This window comes from Zonotrichia leucophrys, chromosome 3, assembly GCF_028769735.1.
Source record: "Zonotrichia leucophrys gambelii isolate GWCS_2022_RI chromosome 3, RI_Zleu_2.0, whole genome shotgun sequence".
In the NCBI taxonomy this organism is placed as follows: Eukaryota; Metazoa; Chordata; class Aves; order Passeriformes; family Passerellidae; genus Zonotrichia; species Zonotrichia leucophrys.
This window is the reverse complement of record NC_088172.1, coordinates 6,720,873-6,746,732: the sequence shown is the minus strand read 5'-3', so window position 1 is coordinate 6,746,732 and position 25,860 is coordinate 6,720,873. Positions and strand designations below refer to the sequence as shown.

The 25,860-nt window shown below is 41.1% G+C and overlaps 1 protein-coding gene across 3 annotated transcripts in view; it reads right to left on the bottom strand.

Annotated features, from left to right (window-relative positions):
* UBE2J1 (ubiquitin conjugating enzyme E2 J1) overlaps positions 1–25,860 on the bottom strand; it is a 38,645-nt gene that overhangs the window by 10,077 nt on the left and 2,708 nt on the right. Inside the window, exons 1-6 of one of the 3 annotated variants that reach the window (XM_064707309.1) lie at positions 17,076–17,263; positions 8,285–8,358; positions 6,449–6,580; positions 5,812–5,896; positions 4,299–4,404; positions 1,680–1,809 (exon numbers count right to left, since the gene is read on the bottom strand). In XM_064707309.1, the coding sequence (XP_064563379.1) occupies positions 1,680–1,809; positions 4,299–4,404; positions 5,812–5,896; positions 6,449–6,580; positions 8,285–8,358; positions 17,076–17,106 (558 nt within the window). In that variant the 5' untranslated portion in view covers positions 17,107–17,263. Of the gene's footprint in view, positions 1–1,679; positions 1,810–4,298; positions 4,405–5,811; positions 5,897–6,448; positions 6,581–8,284; positions 8,359–17,075; positions 17,264–25,860 lie in introns of those variants that run through there. The other 2 variants (XM_064707308.1, XM_064707307.1) reach the window with 2 other exon arrangements.

Below are 25,860 nucleotides of genomic sequence, written 5' to 3'. Positions count from 1 at the left end.
ATTAAAGGATGAATGCGGAGGTTGCTAGTATGTTTGCTAGTAGAGAGACTCTCTCAAATTATACACTCAATCAGCAATCTGATGTTAAATACTACCCCATAAATTGATATGAAATGTATCCAAATGATTAAAAACTTCTTTATTTTCTGCTAGTAATTCATACTATTAGTTTATTACAAACGCATCAATTGAACACCTCTGCCTAACAACAAAAGATAAGAAAGTCAAGCAAAGCAGAGAAGCAGGAAGCTTAAAAAATGCCAACCACTAAAATTTGATTTGAGAAGGGAAGAAAAGTGCAACCAGAGGACAGAACTGATTTACCTTATTTAAAAAAAAAAACACAAAATCACAATGGATGGTGAAAGGCTGTAGAAACCTCAGGCTTTCATTCATTTTTTCTCCTGACAAGTGCTTGTTCTTAGGAGGTGGTGTCAAGCACACAGATACATGGAAAGCACCTGTATTCTTTAAAAACTGATATCTCTAAGCCTTTAATTTTAAAACTGAAAAATGTATGAAAACATTGTTTTCATGTAAGTTATGAGTTCTTTCTCACAAAAGAAAAAGCCAAACAAAACCAAACTCTGATATTTCTAGAATTTCTTTGAAGATTAGCAGTTCTGAAGTAAAAAACAAACCTACAACTTTAAACCCTTATATACGGTAAAAAAGCCAGGAAAAGGCAACCCATTGTTTCTCCAAGCAGTTCAGCTTTAAAATTCTGTCCCTTTTTTTTGTATCTTTGTAAAATATTTGGAGATGTTTTTATTCTAAGTGTTATGGCATAGGAATATGCACATCCTGCAAAACTGTCAGGAATGCTCAGAAGACAATCTTTACTTTCCTGGCACACACAAAAGAAGTAAAAAGTAGCCTTTAGGACACTATTAGAAGAACATGGGTGATAAAAGGGGACATATTGGCAGCCCTGACCTTAGTGAGGATGTGTTCTACACCAATGCCACATTCTCATATTGTAACTGTAGCTCCCTGCCCTCATGCACAGTAATCTTCCTTAGTGGCTGATTTAAGAGTTTAGTGGAAAACCCAGTGAAAAACAACACTGTGCATGCAAGACATGCAATTCTCTAAGGAATGTATTTGTCTAAACAAACCTTGCTTTCACTGAAACACAAGCTAGAGAACACATTTCTCGGTCACAGCAACTTCCATACCAGAGTTCAACTTTCAGTATCTTCAGATAGTAGCAGAGTAGTTCAAAAGAATTTGCAACCATTTTTCAGTAGTAATATGTTTTATTCCTTCCATAAGCCAAAAGGAAAAAAAAAATCACAAAGGTAAAAAATTTAGGTTAGCTTTGCCCAAACTTTTGTCACACTTTTATGATAAAACTAATTCTGGAGAATTTAATCAAGTTATTAGTGTTGGAAAATGTGGAAGTAAAAGCAACATAGGCAGTTTTTACCACAGTGGTTACCACTAAAATTAAAACTAATCAATCAGTGCTTGAGATGCACAACTTATTAAGCAGCAAATTTCAAGAAATCCATTCTTATTTTCTCTTTCAGACTATACTGAAATAAACAGGCTTCCACATAGCAATTGATGAAGGTCTTCTGAAATGATGAATGTTTCTGTGATTTCCAAGTTTTTCCCTCAGTATTTTCTTTTCTAATTCTATACAAGAGAGATAAAAGTTTAAACAGTGACTTTACCTTGAAGCTAATTTGCCTGGCAAGCTCTTTAGCCTCCTTGTCTGCCTGGCTTGACACACTTCCAGATGTCAGTGGTAAGAGGGCTGTCTTCATAGATGTGCCACACATTTCACAACAGAAGTCTTGTGACCTGCCCACAAATGACATAGCTCAGAATAGCATGTTCTCAGTGTTCCTGTGTGCTTGTTTAATAAACTATTTGCAGAACAATCCACAGAAAGACAAGTGGTAGCAAGGCCAGTAACTTAGAAATACTTCCCTCTGCCTCAAATCACACTATCTTGAAAAAATATGTTGAGAATTATCTATATTATATTATCTATATATAACACAAATTCTCTTACGTCATTTGGGAAAGTACTGACAACCGACTTAAATATCACTTTTATTTATACTTTATTAATAATTTCTTACAATTAAAATACTTATGTCTGCAGCAAATAAAAACTATAAATTATGAAGATTTAACTGTTATTACAAATGTTATACTGGACCCAGGAGCTTGCACCTCCAATCCAGGAATTTCAGCTTCCTGGAGAACATAACCTTCCCACACCATCTCCCTATAGGGCACACTGCAAGTGGCTCTCCAGGCCAGCGAGGAACCACAGAGACTTGACAGCACAGTACCAAGACCAACCTACCCCACTGACTCACTCCTGTTACTGAATGCCACTGAAAAGAGCCTGGCTCTACCTTTTTTACAACTTCCTTTCAGATAACTGTACATATGGATATGATCCCCTGAACCTTCTCTTCTCCAGGCTGAACACTCCCAGCTCTTTTACTATCTCCATGGCAGAAACATGTTCCAGCCCCTCAATCACCTCTGTGGCACTGCACTGAATTTGCTCCAGGATGTGTTGTCTTTCTTGTACTCTGACCTGGTCACAGCCCCACCTGAGCCCAGCACTCCTGGTGTCTCACCAGTGCTGAGTACTGAGGTAGGATCACTCCCCTTGACCTGCTGGCAATGCTGCTCCTTGTGCAACCCAGGACACCATCAGCCTTCTTGGCTGCAAGGGCACCCTGCTGCCTCCTGATCAGCATGGTGACCACCAGAATCTTCCCTTCCAACTCCCTTCTAGTCAGCTAGTCAGCTGGTGCTATTCCTCTACAGGGGCAGGACTTTTCTCTGATATTCCTCCAGCCAGCTGAGGCTCCTCTGGATGGCAGTACAACCTTCTGGTGTATCAGCCACTCCTCCCATCTTTGTATCACCAGCAAACTTGCTGAGGGTGCACCCTGTCCCATTATCCTGTCCGGTTTTCGGCTGTTTGAAGGGCCTGGAAAGGCCCGGGGTGGCCTTGGGCAGCCCGCGTATCAAAGGACGAGAAGCGGCTTCAGTTCTTTTCTCGGTCTCTGTGTTTATTAATTGTTTATCTAGAAGATTTTCTCTCGGCCCAACAGAGGTCTGCTCAGCAGCCAGCCATGAGCACACTCCCTCGCCCTCCGGGCGGTCACCTATCTTTATACCCAAAGTTACGTATACAATATTTATCATTTTTCCCCAATACCTTTCACCCTTATTGACCAGTGCACTTTTAGTAATGACCAATCCCAAAGTGCCACCATCACCACAGAAGATGGAGGAGAAGAAGAAGAAGGACAGGACACGCCCCAATTCCTCCATCTTACTTCTCTAAACCCCCCTGTACAGAAATCCTAAACCCTGTGTCTCACCCTCTAATTAACTAATCCCTTCACCATTCACCCCGGTGAAACCCTCCTATCCTCATACAAGTGTCGTCTCCTGTGTAGGATCAAAGTCCAGCCACCAGACACTTCTGGAACATTCCAGGACTCCCGAGCCCCCCAAGGGTGGTCTCGGTGACTCGGCACCTCAGTCCTGAGGTGCTGAGATCCCACATTATCCAGGTCATGAATGACACTGAATAGCACTGGCCCCAGCACTGACACCAGGAATACACCGATAGTGACCAGCCTGAAGCTGGATTTTGTGCTGCTTATCACAATCCTTTGAGCCAGGCAGCTCAGCCAGTTCTTAATCTACCTTACTGTCCCCAACCACCTAGGCTGTACTCCATAACTGAGGATAACAGAAAGGACACCAAAAGCCTTGCTGAAGTCCAAAAAACAACACTCACTGCCTTCCCTTTGTCCACTAAGCCAATAATTTCATCATAGTCACAAACCTAATCGTAACTTCCTAAAGATCATTTAGAAAAAGTTGCTTCAGAATTTTGAAGTAATTTTATTATTACTTAAAGACAATTATACATCATTATTTTGGTTGTTTTCTCCCCCCCTTACTATTAATTCCATCATACCCATTTTCTCTCCATGCTGCAATTAGTACTGTATCACAATGTTAATTACAGCTCCAAGACTGAACTTCAGACAAACCTCAAATATGACCACACAATACTGGAAGGAACGAAGTGCTCTCAAAATATTTTGTTTGACTGCAAGTTCCAGGTTTGCACAATACTCTGAGAAAAAAGTGACCGCACATACAAGGCATCAAACTTGTTTTATTTGGAACAGATAAGATAAAGACTGAAGATAAGAGACTAAAATAGCTTATTTTCTACTCAATGCATTACCCTAAAAGTGACTGAATGTAAATGTACCTACAATAACAAACTTAACACTTACTTCTTTGCAAGAGCTCTTCTTTCTTCTGGTGTGTAATCTAGAGATCCTATTGCTCCTTCACCTTTGGTTGGCATAAATCCAATGATGGCTAGTAAAGCTGTTCTTACTAAAATGGGAAAACAGAGATATAAACAAAGTGGCAGAAACAACAGTTATGTAATCGCATTCCAAACTTGGCAAAGTTGAATTTCTGACTGCAAAACTTCATTCTGCCAAGTCTGAATTTCCTACAAGCAGCACTGGTTTGGGGTTTTTTTGGTACACTGCAAGGCTTCCTCAATTCTGTTTTAAGACAAGGTGGTAAACAAAGAAAATGCCAACAGTCAACAGAGAAGAAAAAAATTAATTGTCACAAAAATGTTGCATTAAGGTGAGTGTTCCAGACTTTAAAAACTGTGAAAAAAAGTAAAGCAGAACTAACATATAAAAAGTGGTTCAGGGGAGAAGGGGAGCAGGGGCAGAGGAAAAAGATAAGACGGTTCACAGGGAATTTTTTTTTCTGTTTTCTATTAGACATGAATTCTGCAATTTAGTGCACACATGCTAAGTTTTTCTTTTTTGTAAAGTATTGCAGAATTTGTTCCTTTATGTCATCATAAATAGGGGAAGGAGCTCACTTAAAATATTAATAACTGTTTGTAACAGAACTCATCTGTTCTTCATCTGAAGCATCTCTGATGACAACATCTGTACTTGGACTTTGTTTTACAGATGTAATGAAATTTAAGAATTCAAGACACTTGCCAATACAGTTGGTAAATAAATATCCCATCAAAATAAGTACCACAGAAAAGAGACAGAATATATACAACTACTTAGAAACACAGTATTTTCTACTCTTTAAAAAAACATTGGAGACGTTACAAAAGTTGAAGAGTGGTCTGCTAGAAAACTCCTAAAATCTTACTAACATATTTTAAAAGTGAAACTGATATAGAAATAATTGATATACTGTACTCAGCCAAACTAAAATTACTTGAACATAAGCATATTGCCTTGGATGAACTGTGCCAGCTGTAATAACAGTATTTTTAAAAATAAAGATAAGAGAAAATTCAGTTATTCTGAACTCAGACCACATTATCTTCCTCTTGAGTGCTCAGAACCACATCATTAGAACTGAAAACTCACTTCTATTATTATTCAAGCTGGCTTAGGGATCATGCAAAAACAGGGTAAAGTAACAGGATTTATTTTTGTAAGAAAAATTTTAACCAAAACACACAAAGAATGTTCTAAGTAGTCTGAGAATTCTTAAGGCTTATGTATCCAAGTAAAGAAGAGCTTACCATCACCCCTCAGCTTCTCAGCCCTGGCATTTACTTAAAAAAGAGAAGCCCAAATCATTCAATTTCACTCTTTTATGACATTACATTTGACAAATTCTCCCATAATTTTACACCCTCAAAATCTGTCTCCTCTTGCACTATAAACATTCTTCAGGAGATTTTTTTTTAGTTTAAAGAACAAGTTGTTTAATGGGGGTAACATTTATCAAGGAACTGCTACTTACTACTCCACGAAGGCTGCCATGTTTCAGGATGATGCCCTGAGATGCTTAAACAAATTTTCTTCCCCACTTCAAACCTGCCATTTGCCTTGAAAGGAAGAAGGAGGATACAATAAAGCAGGCCAGCAGTTAACTCTTGAGTTTTTGTAAAAGTTGTAAAAATCATGATTAAAAGAATTCCATACACAAACAATATGTGACAATTATACTACTGCCAACACCATAAAATTTCAACTTGCTTCTTGAAAACAGAACTCTGTCATCTGAGTCTATTAATGCATGAAGAAAACCTTCTACAAAACTATGCACAAAGGAAGGCCTTTGCCTCAAATTACAGGTCTGCCTTCCTACATCTGAGCAATGTGTTCAACAGAAACCAAGCAGGCCCATGGGGAGAACAGAAGGCTAGAGAATCACATCAGCAATGTGACTGCTCCCAGAGGAAAGAACTTCCATTTATTAGGCATAAGGCTTCATGCAATTAAGAGATTACAAAAAAATCTTGGAAGACTTTGGATCTTCAATTATAGTGTATGTGCCACCTTTCTTACAAAAATAACATTATGTTAAATGCCAAGAATCTCCCTATGATAAAACTGATAACAATAAAAATGAAAAATGAGAAAGCATGCTTACTTACCGTGAGCAAAATAATGCTGGGTGGTTTCATGGGATATTCAGGTGGTAGCACTATTCGCCCATGATAAATCCCTCCATCAAAATCTGAATCTGGAGGGCCTCTAACAGTGAAGTGCCATTCAAAAAGATTGTCCTAAAATGCCCCCATCAATGGAAGAAGGCGGAGGGGGAAAAAAAAGAAAAAGTGTTCATCACAGAAATAGGCAAGTTGATGTCATTTTCTTGAACAAGGACAGGCTGAAGAACCAGTACACAGGCAGAAGTTTTAAGAAGCCAACATCAAGTAGAGAGTTAAGAGAACACAGCACTAAGGATAAAGCAATGTAGGGTTCTGGTAATTTTCTTGTGCAAAAATTTGCCAAAACCCTCAAATTCATTATCCAAATTCTTTATGCTAGCTGTATAAATTATTAGAAGAGCTTTACTACCCAACAGATAGAAAACTGAGTCAATTGAGAGTAAGATCCAAAATCTTTAGATCTTTGCCTCAGTGAACAATAATTTCTGGAGAACCAAGGGGAGACCTACACCAAGACAGAACACTAATGACAGCCTTCCCAAAGCTCCTTCCATGCCCTGGTCAACACAGGGATTTGACTCACACCCCACAGAACTATTCTTCCTCCTCCACTAACAATTTTGAAACAGGTACTGTGCCTTACTGCACAACTTTGAAAGATACACATTGAAATCTAGAGTTTTATCATCATTGGACATATAAATAACTTCTCTTTAAACATTATTTTTTGTAGTTTTGAGCTGGGATTTGTGTATTAGAACTTGTGCTGCCAACAACTTCCTAAGTATTTACAAACAGAACAACTCCTGCTGTTAGGACAGGAGCCTAAATGAGGCTTGCTGTCAGTGAATGAGATCCCCCAGCTAATGCTAAACACTGGTATTACAGCACTGGGACTGCCCACATGGTTGCAGTTTTTCAAGTCTAGGAGATAACTGTCAAGGTTTCCAGCATTTCCTTTCATCTGCCAGTGTTCTCTTCCCAGTGAACTACCATTATAATCCAGAAATGAGATCTTCATGTAGGTTACAAATAATAGCAAGAATTAAACCTCTCATTTTACCACAGGAAGGAGAAGCAAGCTACAGATAAAAACCAGTAAACAATAGGGAATAATTTTATAGCACCTAGGAACATGCATTATTATGTGAGCAAGACAAGTGTGTTATGCATTTCTGCAAACAGCTGAAAATCAAACCTCCCAACTGAATACCACAGAACACTGCTTTTTAGATTAACCCAGTGAAGTCAGAAGGGATTTCTGTTTAAGCTTCTAACCACCAGAATTTCATTGTTCTCTCCATCCAAAAACTTAACTAGGTGTTTAGACAAGAAGCTACCCCTTAAGTGAAATCCCACTCTCTTACAATGCATCCAGAATTGTACACATTTGTGTTTTTCACAGGTTTTCTTAAAAGCAAAACAACAATCCTCAGAGATTACCTTAAGTGTTTCAGTGACCAACTCAGCAACTGAGCCAGATGTCAGGTTTGGGTACAAAAAGCTTGATTTACATATCAAGTATTTCCACAGTCTTGGGAAGGCAATGGGGGGAATACATACACCCATGCTACAAAACTACACAGGTGCCATGTAAAACTGTTACTAAGTACTTTCACCAATACCCTGAACTAGAAGACCATTGAAGCTGAATTCTGCTGCTGATTTCCATCATAGGGGAAAAAAAATCGGTTTGCTATCATTTAAATATGTACATTTTAAATATATATGCATTTTAGAGAAGTATATATTAATTAAGAGCATATATTAATAAAGTAGCCTAATTACAAGCTCTTACAACCATATAGAGAAACAAACCTCCAAAGGCTGTGCATGATAATGATCTGTAGGATCCTTCAGTTCTGCAGCCTCTTTCATCAAACGTTTGACAGCTGAAAAAAAAGAAATCATAAGACATGAAAATGAAGAAAATAACTTAATATGCATCACATAGAAAAATACATAAAACATTTCCTGAAGAACTCTTTTCAGCTAACTAATCTTCTCCAGCAGATTCCAGTTTCTTCACAGGAGTTCATAATTCAAGATACTATATAACTACTTATGATGAATAAACCCTAACTGGGTTATACAAGCATAAAGTTATGAAAAATCCGTGCATGGTCACAGAGTTTCTCAACACTGAACACCAGGACTAAAGTAGTTCTATATTGGTAATTGCACCAAGCAGGAGGAAACACATATGTATCATTAACAGAGTTTCAGACTACAAGATTTACAAGGCTAACAACCTCAATATTTTACAATATACGTGCATCTTTAACAACTGCTGAAAAGCTTTATCCTGACACCTCCCATGACAATTACATGAATACTCCTTTAGTTGATCAAAGGGGGGTCACAGTAATACTTGAGAGAAATCAACACATCACCAGGAAGAGGAGATGAAGTTTTATACAAGATTTGAAAACACATATGCCCAGCCTGAAAAATTTACCCAGGGCCTCTGCAGTTGGAACCTGCCACCAAGTGTGAACACCCAGGTATTCTATCATGACTTCAGGATACTCATTAGCAACCTTCTCCAACCTTCCACTTCAGAAATACCAGCATCACCTGTATTTTCTGTATTTCCTTCTTTGCCCTCTTTTGCAAGCTCTGTTACATCACTTATACTTCAAGTGCCCTCATGTGCACCATACATTAATAAAAAACTCGGACCTCCCCACACAGGAATTCTCCTTCCAATCTACTGTGAAAAGTTCTTTACCTCCTTCACACTTTTGGACAGCTGTAAACAACGGCTCAAAGTTAGAGAATTTCACTTCTTACAACCCAAACAGAAAACCAATTACGTGAAAATCTGCTGCTGCCAGTTACCTCAGTCATGCTGCTGCCACAGGGAGGGGTCAATTAAAAACCCTACCGATCCCACAAGGTCATGGCACAGCCAGCAGCATTCAGGCTCTGCTGAGTAACAGTTTGTCTCTTTCATCTTCATTAAGGTTTACCAGTTCATTAGAGAGGAATATAAGAAAACCAGTCTGGACCAGAAAAGGCTTTGGACCCAGCATTGCTTCACAGCCAACAAGGCTGGACACCTGCCTTTAGGAGAAGAATGAGCTAAAAATGAACACCCCATGAAGCAAAACGGTGACTGTGAGAAAACTGAGAATGTATGTAACAATACCTGAAGAGAGCCTACAAGAAAGATGGGAGAGGGATTTTTGTAAGAGCATGTAGCAACAAGATGGGGAATAGCTTCAAACTGAAAGAGAGTAGACTTAGATTGTATATTAGGAAGAATTTCTTCCCTGTGAGGATGGTAAGGTGCCGGAACAAGTTATCCAGTGAAGTTGTGGATGCCCCATCCCTGGAAGTGTTCCAGGCCAGGCTGGACAGAGCTCAGAACAACCTGGTCTAGTGAAAGGTGTCCCTGCTCATGGGGTTGGAAGTAGGAGATCCTTAAGGTGCCTTCCAACCCAAGCCTTTCTGTTATTCCACGATTCTAAGCAGCACATGTGCATGCAGAAAGGCTGAGAGCTGGGCTTGTTCAGCCTGAAGAAAAGGCTCTAGGGAGACTTTACTGTGACCTTTCAATACTTAGAAGATGCTTATAAGGGAATGATTTTGAACTCAAAGAGAGTGTGTTTGGATTGGACATATGGAAGGAATTCTCTACAGTGAGGGCAATGAGACACTGGAGCAAGCTGCCCAGAGAAGCTGGGGAGGCCTCATCCCTGGAAGCCTTGAAGGTCAAGTTGGACAAAGCTTTGAGCTGTGATCTAGCAGAAGGTGTCCCAGCCTGAGGCAGGGAGGCTGAACTACATTACCTTTAAAGATCCCTGCCAACCCAAACCATTTTGTGTTTCTCCTCCCACCTTGCTGAAAAATACCAATTGAGAGGCTGCAAAGAGAAGCCCAGAGAGGTAAAGGCTCATTCTGAGAACGTGTGATCCAGTGAAGAAAGCACAAAATTTGTTTCTTCTTTAAGCACTGCTGCAGTATTCATGAAACAGTTCTTCCTTTGGCTACCAAATACTGCAGTGAAGAAACAAGCATAATTCGCAAAGTCTGCCTGCAAGAAGTCGTGGTATTTCAACCCACTTAAGTCATACTGAGTCACTGAGTAAACACTGGGCAATGGCAATTCTGAAAAATCAGAACGGTTTGGACCCATTTGAAATAAAGAATCACAGACTGTCAATAAAGTCAAAGAGTATCACTAATTCAGCCAAAAAAAAAAGAAAAGTCGAGACACAGAATTTGTCTAAGACAGGTTTTAGAGACAAAAATAAGTTATTTTTTTAATGTGACATGACCATCAGCATGAAAAATAACCACATTTTCAAAGATACACCCAGTAACACTTAATGGTCATCAAAATTAAATCCTGAGGAAATTAAGTTTCTGGACAGGAGATTATAGGAGAGCTCCCACCAAGCAGGAGGTGTGGGAGCTCTCTACTGCTCTGTGGAGGAAAGACAGAACACTACAGGTCAGAGGCTCTGCCTGACAATCAGCCTCTTGTGTTACACTGAACAAAATTTTCTGAAAAGCAAAATATGGATATTAAAAATCTAAGAATCAAGTTGCAAGCCACCAGCTTGCTTTAGGATTGAGTGGTGGTGGAATAACAACTAATGAGCAAAATTTGTACAATAAATGCATATGTGATTCAAAGATTCATTTCTGCCAAAAACCACGTCCATTCAAATTCCACTTTTGTCATCCTTTACTTCAAGCTACCCTCAAACTCCAGTTCACACAACTGCTTCTTTTGAATATATCTGCAGGCCATGTTCAAGTACTCCTGCTGTGTGCCCAACCAGACAAGTCTGTAGCTAGTGGCTGGGGAAACCTTGTGGACACGGAAAATGCAAGTGATCAGTCTTTGTAAACGTCAGTGTGACTGCTTAAAGGGATGACAGGATTTGAACATCGGTGGTGTTTTCTTAGTAAGTCATTATGTCTTTTCTTAAAAAAAAAAAAAGTGGTTGTGCATGACAGTATCTTCCTCAAATGTACAGCAACCTTTTCATTCTGAAATGAATTCTCAAACTTCAGTTTGAAATTTCAGTTCCACTGTTTGAAAAAGAAAGGATATAATGAACAGATAAATAATGGAATCCAGAACAGTTGGCATAAAGCTAGAGATCTCTCAATCTTTCAAGATGACTTATCTAAGCTGGGAAAAGAAGAATAAAACAACCTGACAGCTTTTACTGCTTTGGCAAATGTTTCCTACCTTTTTATTTATGGCTGCTATTATTATTTTTTTTCACTTTAAGCAAGATTTAGAGGTCTATTCAGAAAAAAATACAGAAGAAGTAGTAACTTTTTCCCTATGGCTCTGCTAACCAAAACAGCACAAGTAAAGATGCAATTTATTTACTGAATACAGGTTTTTCAGAAAGTAAAACTACTACAAAACCCTTCATCTCAGAGAAACTTTTATAACTACTCAATCCACTTAAGTGATTAGTAAAACACAAGTCATCTTTGTTATGTGTTTTTCTATTAATGAGGCTACTATCGACAATTAGGAAAAATATTACACAACAATAATAGAAAAAAATTTTAAAAATGAAATCACATAAACAGTTTGAGACAAGCATCAAGTCCTTTCAATTACATGGACGTGTCATGGATGACATTTTGGGAGGGTCTCTTTAAATCCAGCTGGCTTTGTTTTCTTCCGCCCTCCACTCTGTAGCTGACCATGGAGCCAAGAGCGCCTGACCCACAGCTGGTGTAACCACCAAGTGACTTCAGAGGTCACAGTGCAGAGTCACCTGCTGAACCACCAGTCCCCACAGCAGCCCAAAGTACCTGGGAACCCAAACTGCAATGGCATTTAAAAGAAAATCTCATTTAATAAAGGTAATATTTAAATTTCTTGTAAGAGGAAAATAACAGTGAATCACTCTGTCAGTAGCTCCACTCCACATCATTAAAAAAACCCATTAGGATTAAGTTTATGTGTAAAGTACCCAGGATTGCTCATAAAATGACAGCACTTGATGAGCTTTGACATTTTAAGTTTAAAAAAAAATTTCCCATTTTAAGTGATCTGGTCACTGACACACGCAAGAAAACATATTTAAAAGAAAGAGTCACAGTAGCTCTTTGATGTGGAAAATGGTATTTTTTCAATGATATTTTTTGCTGTACTCTCTAGAGAATGGTTTGTTAAATCTAAACATACAGAAACTCTAACAGGTTCACAGCAACTTGCACAGTGTCACTAAGACCTGTATGACATGTTGTGGATGTGATTCTCCCGAACAGCTTAGAACCTATGAATGATGTGTGATCATTTGTGAACTAAAAATAATAGAAATAAATCCAAAACACAGCACTGAACCAGCTACTAGGAAAAAAATTAACTCCACCCAGCCAAGACCAGGACATTCCTCTGGCAGTTCCTTTGACTTCTGCTACAAAACAAATGTAAACACCATTTGCCAAGAAACAGGCCAGCTGTTTTCCATCCTCAGGGTCTCAGATACTTCCCTTCTCAAGACCCATAAGCCTCCTGAATAGCTCTTTTATATCTTCACAGCCTCACGTACATTCTTTCACAGGATCAACAAAGTATTAACAACTATTAAAAAAACACAAAAACTTTTAATTAGTCTTGTCTTGCTTTCCTCTCACCCTCAGAAACAGCCAATCTTTAGTCCTCGTTTCCCTCAGGGCAGCAGGAAGTACAGCACTCTTCTTGTAGTTGCAATCGAAAACAACTGTTCAGTCCAACACAAAGGGAGGTAAAACTTACAAAATCCAAGGTGCTTGTTGAACACACTAACATCAAACAATAAATAAATTTTTAACATCTGTTCAACGTTTTATTTTTAAACAATCTATCCTTATTTCATACACGGAACAGCTACTGGCTATTTCCTATTAGCTCTGTTTAGTTAACAAAGAACTGACGCATGCTTGTTGGCACGGATCACTTACTTGTACAAAATATGCAGTGGAGAAAGAAGTAGAGTTTGTAGGAAAAGCAGCAATCATATTGAAGATGACAGCTAAGAGGATCACAATCTCAGCATTATTATGTTCCCTATGCCTTCAGGCTCCCAAAGCAGTGCCCTGGGCAATAGATGCAGGACAGCATGCCATGCCTCCCTCCACGGGCTCTCCCTACCCCTCCAGTGCCCTCACTAATCAAATTCTCAATGGGTTGATCTGCTGAAAGCAAAACAAACTCTGCTCCCCCAAAAACTAAAAAGCATGGTTGTTAGTGGGCTCTGTGAGGCACTGCCAGTAGGTGTTCATAATTCTTCAAGTGTCTGTGCAAATACCCACTCAGACACCTGGTCACAGCCTAGACAAAAGCGAGACACTGTCACTACAAGAGCAGTGACTACAAGATTTGGTGTCTGATCTTACAGCAGGCCAAGGGTCACAGCTCTTGGGGAAAAAACAGTAAAGAGATTATTCCAAGTAGCTGTCTTATAAATTTCAGAAAATGGGGATGTTCTTGAGGCATGAAGAGGATGAGTCTGTACTTTAGTCAGCTGAGCTTTAATATTGATGGGAGAGGTTTATCAGCCATGTGGTAGCAGGCTGATATAAATCGACTAATCCATTTTGAAATCCTAAGACAGAAAATAGCTTACCCTTTTACAATTGCCAAAAATACACACAAAAATATGAAGCAACAGCTTACAAGGCTTTGCCTTATTGAAGCAATACAAAGAAACCTGAAGTGTGGAGTGTGAAATTTCATCCCTTCCAAAATTAATGGTCTTTTTGGGAAGAAATAAAAAAGAAACTCAAGTTCATAGGCAGTGTGAGAAGACAGCATGAGGAGAATGCCCCCATGGCACCCTGCTCTCACAGAGGGTAAGTGACAGGAGCTGCTGGGCCATCCCAGACCAGCACTGGCCATGGCCTGTACCTGAGGCAAACAGAGACGGGCCAGAGCTGCGCTGCCTCTCAGCGACAGAGACCTGGCGTGCAGGGCAACAACTTGCTCTGTGCTGTGGAGAGTCTTTCTGATATGTTGGGATGAACTAACTGGCTGTAGAAACAGGGATAAGGAAGAAGATGAACACATTGCCTAGGAGCAATCAGGAGCAGGACAAAGATGTGCAGTAATACTGCTCTTTTGTGGTCTGCTTGAGAGCACACAAAGTACAGCAATGGAGAACCTAACTGATCCCCACTCACCAACCTGGTCTAGCACATTCACAGAAGAGGGATCCAGGTATTAACCACAGATGACCATCAGCTCCTTCACAACTCTACAGCAGAATTTGGCTTAAAATAAAAATCAATAAAGGCATGTGCTTTTTTTACCAATATTTTCCTATTTAAAATGTATTTTCATCTACAACATTATATTAAAGCAACTTATACTAAAAGGGTTAGTAGGATTTGTCCTTTAAAAGTCTACTGAGCAGACGAAGTCACCATTTGCAGTTTGCTCAAGTCTAACAGCAGACAGATTTCAACAGTAGAAGCCTCTTGTACAGGTACAAAACGATTACTTTTTCCACTCTGTCTCAAGATAGCGCATTCCAAATCCCTAAAGCTGACCTAAAGGTTAGCTTGGTTCTTCCTCTACTAAAGGCAAAGCAACAACAACAGGCACAAGGTCAGCCACTTGTTCTAAAGCCTTAGAGGGCTCAGTTACCAAGTAATCCCTTCATCCACAGATGACACAACTTGAAATAGAAAATATGGTGCACCTTTTATGTATTTTAGTGCCTTTACATTAACTGAAACTACCTTAATATTGTAATATTGTAGAGTTCATTGTAAGCCTTCAGTCAACTTGCAAGAGTAAGATACCAGCACTAAAGTGCACAGGTAACTGGAGCAAGATAGGAATTTGTAAAACATACACAGAAATATTAAGTAATTGCATATACTCATCTACCTGGTTAGCAAGTAAAGTGCCAGACTAGAAGCAGTGGCTATACACAATTACTGTCAACTCATTTTAATGGACAACTGTGAAAGAAACAATATTTATTTAAAATATTTGTTTATATTTATTCAACACCTTTTTGCATATCTGTTCAGTGAATGATTTCACACATACTGACTTATTGACACCAATGTTCCAAATCATTATAGAAATTTTAAAAGTTATATAAATAATTTACAAACTTTCACCATCTACATGGAAAGAAATAGTTTAATAAATTAATATGTAACCAAACATGCTTAATTTGGAGAAACAATATTAAGCCATTGTATGAATTATTTGTCTTTGCCACATAAAGTTCATTTTGCTATGGAACAGCTGGTTCCACCCGGTTTTCAGCACCAACAGGTGCTGAAAATCAATTCCAGTAAAGGTAATTTTCTCTTGAATACAGGGGAGACAAGTAGCAACAAAGGGGAAGAACATTTCTAAATTAAGCCACAAATATTTGTCCTCTCCACCCAGATCCCAGGTGCTTGTCATACAGCACACCACTACTGTTTCCCATGACGTGGCGAACCACAACCAGGGAGCATGTTTGTGTGGCCTTGGAAATTCACATATGCCACACATCCTGCATATCTCCCTAAAAATAAAGTATTCCTTCCTGATATTTTAAATGACAACAAGTTCATCATTTGCTGAGTGATCCTTCTTATCTTTCAGTTATGCAACTTGGGTGTGAGGCTAAGGGGCATAATTTAACAACAGACACATTATCCGCCTGAGGTGTGTTTGTAAACAAGCGTGTCATGACATTTGTAAGGTACAAGTCATCGTAACATTCAGTTTCTCCTCACCTCTCATGCTGGTAAGAGGACGGTACCATTAAAAAATAAAGCCACTATTCATCACAATAACATGAGGCTGATAATGCCTATTTCTGAACACCCGCTTAGGGGAAAGCAGGGACAGCAACCCACACCGAAACCCTCCCAGCCCTTCCAAGCTGCAGAAGAGGTTTTGTTCCGGCAGTGCCAGCCAGGCCTCCGGCTGTGCAAGCGGCTCCCAGGGGTGAAGCCCTGGCACAGCCGGTCAGAGGCCGCTGCTCCGACACAGGCACGGCCTGTCTGTCCACTGTTTGCCTCCCAGGAATCCAAACCTGCCCTTCTAGCGCTGTTTTCTCCACATCTCTTCATGTATCTCTCTCACTTCAAGGATTCAAAAGAAAGCCCAGGAGTTATAGGCCTGAATTTTAACATGCAAACATGCCAAACCAAACATGGGAGCAAACACAGACACTCAAGTAAATGGAGCCTGTACAGCAACACTTCTGCTAAACGAACTGACGCCACGCAGGCCAAGTCACCCTTGGCAAGCCGTCCCTCACACGCACCTATTCACAGAGAGCAGGCGATGCCCGGGGGAGCAGGGCACGGCCACCCGACTAAACGTTCAAAGGTACGTTTCCACGATCCATTAAAACGCGTGGGCACACAGACCAGGCGGTCAGGGTGTTTTGAACCGAATTACAGCTCGGAGGAAGGTTTCAACGCCATCGCACTGCGAAGGCGAACCGAACCCGGCCGGCCTGCGCCTGAACGCCGCCACCGCCCCGGCGCAGGGAACTCACCGCCACCGCCGCGGCCCCCGGCCCCCCTCCCCGCCGCGGCCCTAGCCCAAGCCCCGGCCCCCGAGCCCTCCGCGACCAGCTCGCCCGCAGCAGCCCTGGCAGCTCGTAGAGGCGCCGCCGCCACCTACCCGGGCTCTTGAGGTTGTACCGGGCCTCCATGGCAGCGGGCACCCCTCGCTTCCTCCGCGGCGGCTCCGGCGGCGAGGGCAGGGGGCGGAGGAGGAAGGCCGGCCCCGGCCCGGCCCAGCCCGCCTCGCCGCGGGACACTCCCCTGACGTGGCAGTGGCGGCGACAGCCCCGCCGTGACCGCGGGGGAGGCACCTGCCGCGCCGGCACCGCCCCGGGCCCGGCCCCGGAACGGCAGCCGGGCGGGGACGGGGTGCTGCGGCCTCCGGGTGCGGGGGCTGCGCGGGCGAGAATGGGCCCTGTCCGCCCGGACCGCAGAGGTGATGGGGCGAGGTGCCCCCGGGCCTCTGCGGGTTTGAAAACTGGGGGCTTGGAAAAGGGGCTTCCAGGAACCCACAGACCCAACACACTCCCCACCCAACAGACTTCACTGTAAGACTGAGTAGCATCTTGTTTGTTGGTTTTCAGGATCATGAAAGACTGAAATGTTGTCATATGTCAATGATTATTATTTTAGGCAAGTATTAACAGCAAGAGCTTGACTTGATTGTCACCTTTTCCATGCCACAGTGACAGAGAGATATTTAGATCTCAACTGCTTCTCTTCCATCTGGTTATTGGTGTAATACACTTGGGATATGACTGGTCTGGCTTTTGTCTCTGCTTGGTCACACGTAGGATGGCTTTGGGACAGCCCGCACTCCTAAGGACGAGTCCGCCCTCTCTAGATTTTCAGTCTTAAGTATTGTTTATTATTTCTTATCTACAAAATTTTTTTCTAGCCTGACAGAAGTCTGAACAGCAAGGCAGCCAAAGGCACTTTGACTTCTTACTAGGCGGTCGTCTATTTTTATACTAAAAACTACGTATATCATATTTACCTTTATTTCTCAATACCTTTCACCTATATTAGAAAGTGCACTTTTACTATGAACTAATCTCAAAGTGCCAACATCACCACAGAAAATGGATGACAAGAAGAAGAAAGGACAAGACATGCCCTGATTTTTCCATCTTGTCTCCATAACCCCCCTGTACCAAAATCTTAAAACCTGTATTTTCACCCTGTGAATACTTAATTCTTACACTATTTATCTTCAAGTGATTCGCTTGTCCTCAAACAGGTGGCACATCCTGTGCAGAGTCAAAATCTAACTACTAAGCACTTCTAGCAACATTCTAAGATTTCTGAGCCCCCCAAAAGTTATCTCAGTAATTCTAGACATCAAGATGATGTGCTGAGTTCCTACAGGGATAGAACTTTTAAGAACATACAGACAATATCTAAATTAAAGGGGTCAGAATCTCAGCAGTCTGTTTCCTTTTGTTTCAGTATAAGCTGTAAATAAGAATCAACCTCTTACGTACTTGTCTTCAGCAAGTTTGAAGCTCATATCTAGCTCATATTGTCCTTAATCTGTGAAATGAATTGTTCTTCATTTCATTTTACTTTTATATTCTTCATAATCCCGGTTTACAAATTTTTTTTTCTTGGTCTCAGTTCTCCTTTTCCCACTTTGATTGAACAGCAATGGCAAACAGTTGTAAATAAAACATTTGAGTGGGTGCATATTTTTCACCCCATCATGTTCTCTCTCAATATTACAAAAAAATCATGTTAGTGTTTCCTTTCCTGTTCTGTTGCACAGTGATGTGGTAACAGCAATAGGTAAAGAAAGCAACTTTACTCCTCCTGAACAACTAGCAAAATTTTCAAAGGGGCAAAGCATTTGTCCTTTTTACAGGACAAAGCACTATGGATACTATAAAGGGTCATTAATGTATAGAGATGGGAAAAGATGGCATCAGACCTTGGGGTTCCCTCTTAAAACAAAGCACCATAGATACATTAAATGGCCAACAACTCCTGATGAAATTTCAGCATTTCTAGCTAAAAATGGTTGATCTGACCACTTGAGATGGTGAGCTGCAGGCACTGACTGTTGGATTCACAAACTATTTTGGTCATAACTATCTTTCCTTGTCTTCCAGAGCCACCTTGCTGTGCAGATGGAGAAGGGCATTGGGACAATCTGTCACTAAATTGTGCCCTTCCCCAAAGTAGGAGAGAGGTATTCTCCATTCAGAAATCTGGATTTTCATGTAAAAATTCTGGAATCTATTTTGGTTGAAGATAATTTTTGAAGTTGTATTATAACATGAATAGTATAAAGTGGTAGTTATTATGAACTACTTAAGCACAATGTGGAGTTCAGCTCTGCCTTCTGGGCTCTGGCCTTTGACCCTTGGATGTGCTTACAATGTCATTTTATATAGTTCAAGGAGGAAACACCTGCAGTTAATGTGAAACTTGGGCTTTCAGCTAAAAAAAGATATATAGTCACTCTAACTGCATGAGAGCTAAGGACTGTTGAAAATGAGCTGAATAAACTGAAAGCAAGAGAAATACCCTGAAAGAAGGTGCATGTTTTCTCCATTTAAGTAAGCTACAAAGCAGCCTGGCTGGGAGCTGGGGAATTGCCATGAGGTATTGTGCAGAGCTGGCAGTACAAGACTGCTTTAATTTTGAGATGTACTGTTAGTCAAAAGGAGGTGAATGCTGCCAGATGAAAATGCTGATTCCTGTAAGGTAGCCAGCATACAGTTAGAGATCTGGGGATTCATTCCCAACCCCACATCTCGGCAGCTGCCTGGGGCACATGAGGAGCTGGCACTGCAGAGCTCTCGCACAGTCAGTGTTGCCAGTCCAGAAGCAGCAGCCTCCCTCCTCTTCCTGCCTCTGGTTAAAAATACCCTTTGGATTTTTCATCTGCCTTTTGTTTAGACTTTTGCAGGAAGAAGCCATTTTGTACTAGAACTTGTGGGGTTTTAAAGCCAAACGCCAAATATAGTAGCAAAATTGCAGTCAAATTCTACATGCTGGCAGCACTTCATGTAGCTTGTGTATCCTGTCATATGATCTAACTTGGTGAAAAAATAAACAAGCTGAAGCACATAGAAACTGAAAGTTTGCCTGAACATTGCTGCAACAAAGATTTTGTTGTTTAATGCCACACTGAATCTGTGCTGAAAGTATTTACTCATGTTTATGTGTACTTTAGTTATCTTTGGATGAAAGCTCTAAAAGATCCACCTAGCTTCAGAGCAAAGTAGCATATAGGCCCTTTTGGTGCAAAAAATATTACAAAATTAATGACAATCATAAGGTTTGAAAAAATGAATAATTTTTCAATTGAAAGTGTTGCCACTGTGAAAGAAAGGCCAGGTCAGAGTAAACATATGGGCAAAATTCTGCTGAACACTTGCAAACTATGGATAGAGATTTCTGAGCTGATTCCTGAGGCTCACTTTATAGCTGATGGAGGGAACTAGGAGCTCTTCTTACCCGGAATAGATGTTAGCTGTACACCAAACAAATCATGCTTTAAAAGTTCCTGCATTTTTTAGTTACCTGCAAAGGAAGATTAAGCTAAGTCCTCTGTGTTCTGGACTACCCTGGTTAGGTATTTTTATATTTATGTATACATAGGTATTTTTATATGTATGTATGTATGTATGAATGTATGTATGTATAGCTGCATCTGATGTACATAGCTCTCTATACCTGAGAGAAATGTATCCAGCATTTCCCCTCAGTTTAGAAGAATTACAAGCATTTCAGTCAATATAGCCTCTTATTTTTAACAGTAAGATCCTTGATGAACTGACTTCAAAGGTCCAAGAAGGGAGCTCTGCCACTAGGAATGGGAATCACAAAGGTCAGCATGCAGAGTTGGGGGGATGCACACTAAGCAGCATCCAGCAGGAGCCCACTAAGAGGGAGTTACTCCCAAAACCTCTTCTTTCTCTGGGAGGCAGAACACCTGTGTGAGACAGGGGTTCAGTTTTTGCACAAAGGTTGGATGCATCAGTGCATGTTCTTACAAATCTCTGGGAATTATGCTAGGTTATGTGACACTGAACTACTATTTATTTATCTGTGCAGGTCATATAATGGTATGAGATGAGTGTATAAATATGTTACGTGATAATCTAAAGTCAGTTCAGAGTGGGGTTTGTATGCTTTGTGGGCTGTCTCATAAATTCAGCTACGAATTATTTATTCTAGAGAAGGTTTGACATCACAGAAGCTTATGATAACGCAATAGTTTTTTGTACAGAGCAATCATGCCCTGCTTTTATGAATTCACAAAATGTAGAAGGGTTTGCCTCATTTATAATGCTAGCCTTTCAATACAGACAGTTGGCTGCAGAATTAAACTCTTAATGGAATTAAGGAATCTAATATTCATATGCCTATATTGTCAGTGGGAACAGATATTACTTGCAAGAAAAATCATCATGGTGTTCATTGTGACTAATACAGTCTCAGCTTTTAAAATCCTCTGTGTTAATTCAGACCTTTTAAATCTGGATTCAACAAGTGCACCTCCTCCTCATCAATAAAAACAAGGGTGGCATTGTGTAACCAGTGCCCTGCAGCAATTGCACAGATGGATGGTGCCTCTCAGGAAAGCAATTACTGTCTGTTCTTCAAGCTTAGTTCTAAGGCAACCATCTCACAAAACAGGGGGCTTTGCCAGCTGACTTTTAATTAGCATTATTTCAGAAATGAAGAAAGATTATAGGGAAAGAAGTTACCAGGTTGCTTTAACTGATGAAGCAAGCAAGTGCCTGGTCTGGACCATTGGTGCAGAGTTAGTGTGAACTAACAAAATGTTTCACAATGTGAAGTCAAAATAAAGGTACAAATGTTTCACCCTTCCTTTACTCCCTGAAGAATGAGCAGAATCATACCAACCAGTTGACTCACAGTCTTGCTGTAATAGCTCAGATGATTTCCTGGTTCAGAAGACATGTGCAAAGACCCAAGTCAAAGCTGAATCTGTGTCCAAGTGACAGCTGTTCACAACTCTGAACATCCCTGATTTAGTTACTCTGTCCTTAGCAGCTACAGATAATGGCAGAAATTTCCTCTGGTGCATATTCCTCACCATGCAAATTGCAGAGCACACTAGATAGCTGGAGGCAGTTGCCAAATACCAAAATTTTAAAACATTTTGCTCCAGTGCCACTGTTTCAGGAGAAAAGCTTGGGCATACCCTTTGACCATGCAGCCTGTTTTCCATGATCTCTTTAGGGCTTCAGGCACCTGATTTTCTTGTCACTTTTTCCATATGTGAGTTCCTCTGCATGCCCCTTCATTTTAACTTACTCCTATAGGCTTTCTTCTGGGAAGGGAGCACCTGTCCTCACAATTACACATCAGGCAGAGGCAAAGCACTCAGGGTTATGTCTGTTGGACTGCCATCAAGTAGTCCTTCCACCCCATCCATTCCAAAACTGTTACTCACCACTTTAATGTGCACTTGCATGTTCCTGCTTGCATACAGCTGCTTACATACAGCTCTGACTGACTCAGCAATAGAAATAAAGGATTGGTGAGCAGGCTGTTTATTTAAAGTTCCTCAAAAAGCATTTACCAAATGGTGTTAGCTTACTGTGTCATTAACCAAGATATATTGAGTTACCAGCTGTCTTCACCAGCCCCTTGTAGATATCTGGGACACACAGGAGTTTCTCAGTAGTGGAAATCTGGAGCTTGGTTCAGTTGCACACAGAAGCATCTGACGCTGTCTGAGGTATCCTAAGGTATGCCAGATATCCATACATAGCAGAAAGGTACGGGATACTGTTGCCATTCTGAACAAAGCAGCAGCACCAGGACAGGTGAAGTGCATAGAGTGCCCTCAATGACATAAGGAATCCATGTGGACACTTGGATTAAAGCCCTAACACAGCAGTTGGGAGAGTCCAGAGAGTGGCTCTGCTGACCAAATATGCCTACCCTCTGGCAAATTGCATTGCTCTCTGGGCTCCAGCTGACTGTACTGACCTCATACCAGGTCACTCTCCTCTCTCCTCTCTCCACTGCCTGATACCAGGTCACTCTCCTCTGCATTTTCAGCTGCTTGGGCTCCACAGCCCAGCCCTGGTCAGGCTCAATTGCAGAACCTTGGTTTGGCACTCTTAGAGAAAACTGCACAGCAGAGCTACATAAGGCAAGACAGACCCCGAGATGGAGGTAGAGCTATTGACAAATGGTCCAGAGAAAAAGCAGCACTGTTAAAAAGGTGTAAAATGCTGGAAGGAAAAGGCAGAGAGTCAAAAGATGGCAGGGTGGTGACACTTGAGCCAGAGAATACTCATTTGTTGTCTTGCATGGGGACATGAGCATGTTAATGCTAAGTCTAGTAGCTTGCTAGTCACAGCTACCTATACTAACCAATAAATTATTACTATCCTCTGGTAAATTGTCTGTATCTGCTTGCAGGCTTTTTTTTTTGCCTTTGCTGAAAGGTGTCTAGCAAGGTGACTCATGAGGATACAGACTCACAGGAGATGCAGGCTGCAGAGGCTACTGTTACTCTGAAAGAGAAATTACAAAAGCTAAAACAATTGTGCAGTCTGGTGTTGTCATAACTATTCAAATTACAGATTTATAGCTTTTAATTAGGACTATTAATTGTAGCAATATAAAAAGGGGAGGGAAGAAGGAAAGAGCTTCTTCCATGCTAAGGAACTTTTATGAATGCATCTATTTCATGGGAGCTGGAAGATTTCATGGAGAGGGTGCACAGAGTAAAGCAGAAAGGCATTTATAATCTGTCAAGACAATACTAAATTTAAAGCCAATAATTAAGTTTCTGCATAACGGACTTCATGAAGAATACAAAATTTGAATGACACCTGCTGCTTTATAGACAGAAAATGTGGAATTGAAATATGAAATTACTGAAGGAACAGAGCTGGAAACACTGCTGAGCAAGGGGAACAGGAACGGTGGTAGTGAATTAATTTGTATGCCTCTGCTGCAAAACTTGCATTCAGCACTTAGGGTAGGAGACCAAGGCAGCATGATGGCACACTGACAGTCCAAAGAAGTTGAATCAGCTGCAAAGGGAGCATTGAAAGAGAAGCAATTTGTGGATCAGACCATTTGGCTCACCAGAAGACAATTCAGTCATTGAAAAGGGCATTGCAGAGAAACAGAGTATGGTTCCACTTCTCAGCACAGGTTTTGGAGACAGAGGTGGTCCCAGGACCTTTAGATCTGGCACTACTGGATTCCCAGAAGGCACATCTGTTCTCTCTGCATACTACCTTGCAAAAGGAGTTGAAACAGGTTACATTTCCCACAGCCCAGAAGCCTCTCATTATCAAAGTAGCCCCAAACCCAGATGTGGATGTGCATAAGCAAAGGGAGAATTCAATCCACAGCTGACTTAACCTCAGAACAAGTTGGAGCTGAATGATGGCCATGGATAGTGGGGCTTTTAGAAACCCCAGAAGTGTTGCTGAAAGGTTTGATTTCTGGGGCATCCACCACCCCATCCCATTATGCAGTTTTATCAGCAGCATTAAGAGGAGCTCCAGCTGCAGAAGAGAGCTTGCAGCACTAGTTGTGAAGGAGTCTGAAAGCACTACTGGCTCCCAATCTGTTGGATGATTGTTTTATCTGGATAACAGAAAGCTGAGGAAGGACTAGGGCAGTGTTTATCTAGGAAGCATGCACTAGGTTTGAGACTTGGGGCTTGTGAGGGAAGGAGTAAGGAGGCAGGCCAGTATTTTGAGGACCAAGGATTTGCAGTGATGCATGGATTGAACTGGCTGAGGGGGCACCTACCTGACACAGAAACACCTAAATGCAAACAAAGGTTCATCTGGGTCAGAAACTTGCAGTGCTGATGAGAAAGTGAGTTAAGACTATAGCATTCCCTGATGCTAGCACGCTCAAGGAATTGACACGTCGTGACTTACACACATTGTCCCTAACAAGGAGCGGTTCCTCTTGGATGTAGTCAGGCTCTTTGCTCTGCCTGTGCTGCTCTCCTGCTTACAGAATTCTTTTTGATTTCCAGCGTGAATGCATTCATAGGGCTTATACTTACATTTGTACTGACACTACACTTCAGTTTAGACAGCTCGGAATGGCTTTTAGTTTGCACTGAATGGAGATAAAAACACAAAAGGGTAAATACTGCTAAAATAGGAAAGGCAGCTTTGATACTGTCCTGTTCTTCCCTGTCAACTACTTGGACCCTTGAGGACCATGTGGTGTAACCGACCTCACCCACACTACCTCCCCGGGGCTGACCCTGTTGTGATATGCCCATTATCTTTCCTTGGTCTACATTTTCATGGAATCACAGAATCAAATCAGTTGGAAAAGACCTCTGGGATCATCAAGTCCAACTTTTGACTACACACCATCAGGTCAATTAGACTATGGCACTAAGTGCTATGTCCAGCCTTTCCTTAAATACCTCCAGGGATGCCAATTCCAATGTTTAATCACCCCATTACCTCCCTGGGCAGCCAATTTCAATGTTTCATCACCCTTTTTGTGAAGAAACTCCTCCAAGTATCCAACCTGAACATTTTGTGTAAGGCAGCTTGAATACACTGAAATGTTCTGGCCTACATGCTGTAACTTTGGCCACTCTGCTTTTTTTTCTTGCCTCTCATGTTTGCACTCATCCATATGTCTATCCAACACTTATCAGTTTAGGCTAGCACATGTTAGTTGTTGGCTTTTTCTTATTTTTGGTTTGGTTCTTTTTAAAGAACGGGCATCAATGGGTTTTTTCTCTTTTTCTTCTGCTGTTCAGCAGTCCTGAAATAAATAATCCCTCTTACTTGTAGCAGGTCCAGGTATTCAGGGGAATATTCAGTAGAGTATCTTCTCTGACTAGTCTCATGAAAATCTTTTACCTTATCAAAAATGTGTTAGCTTAGTTCAAGAAACATTGTGATAAACTGCTG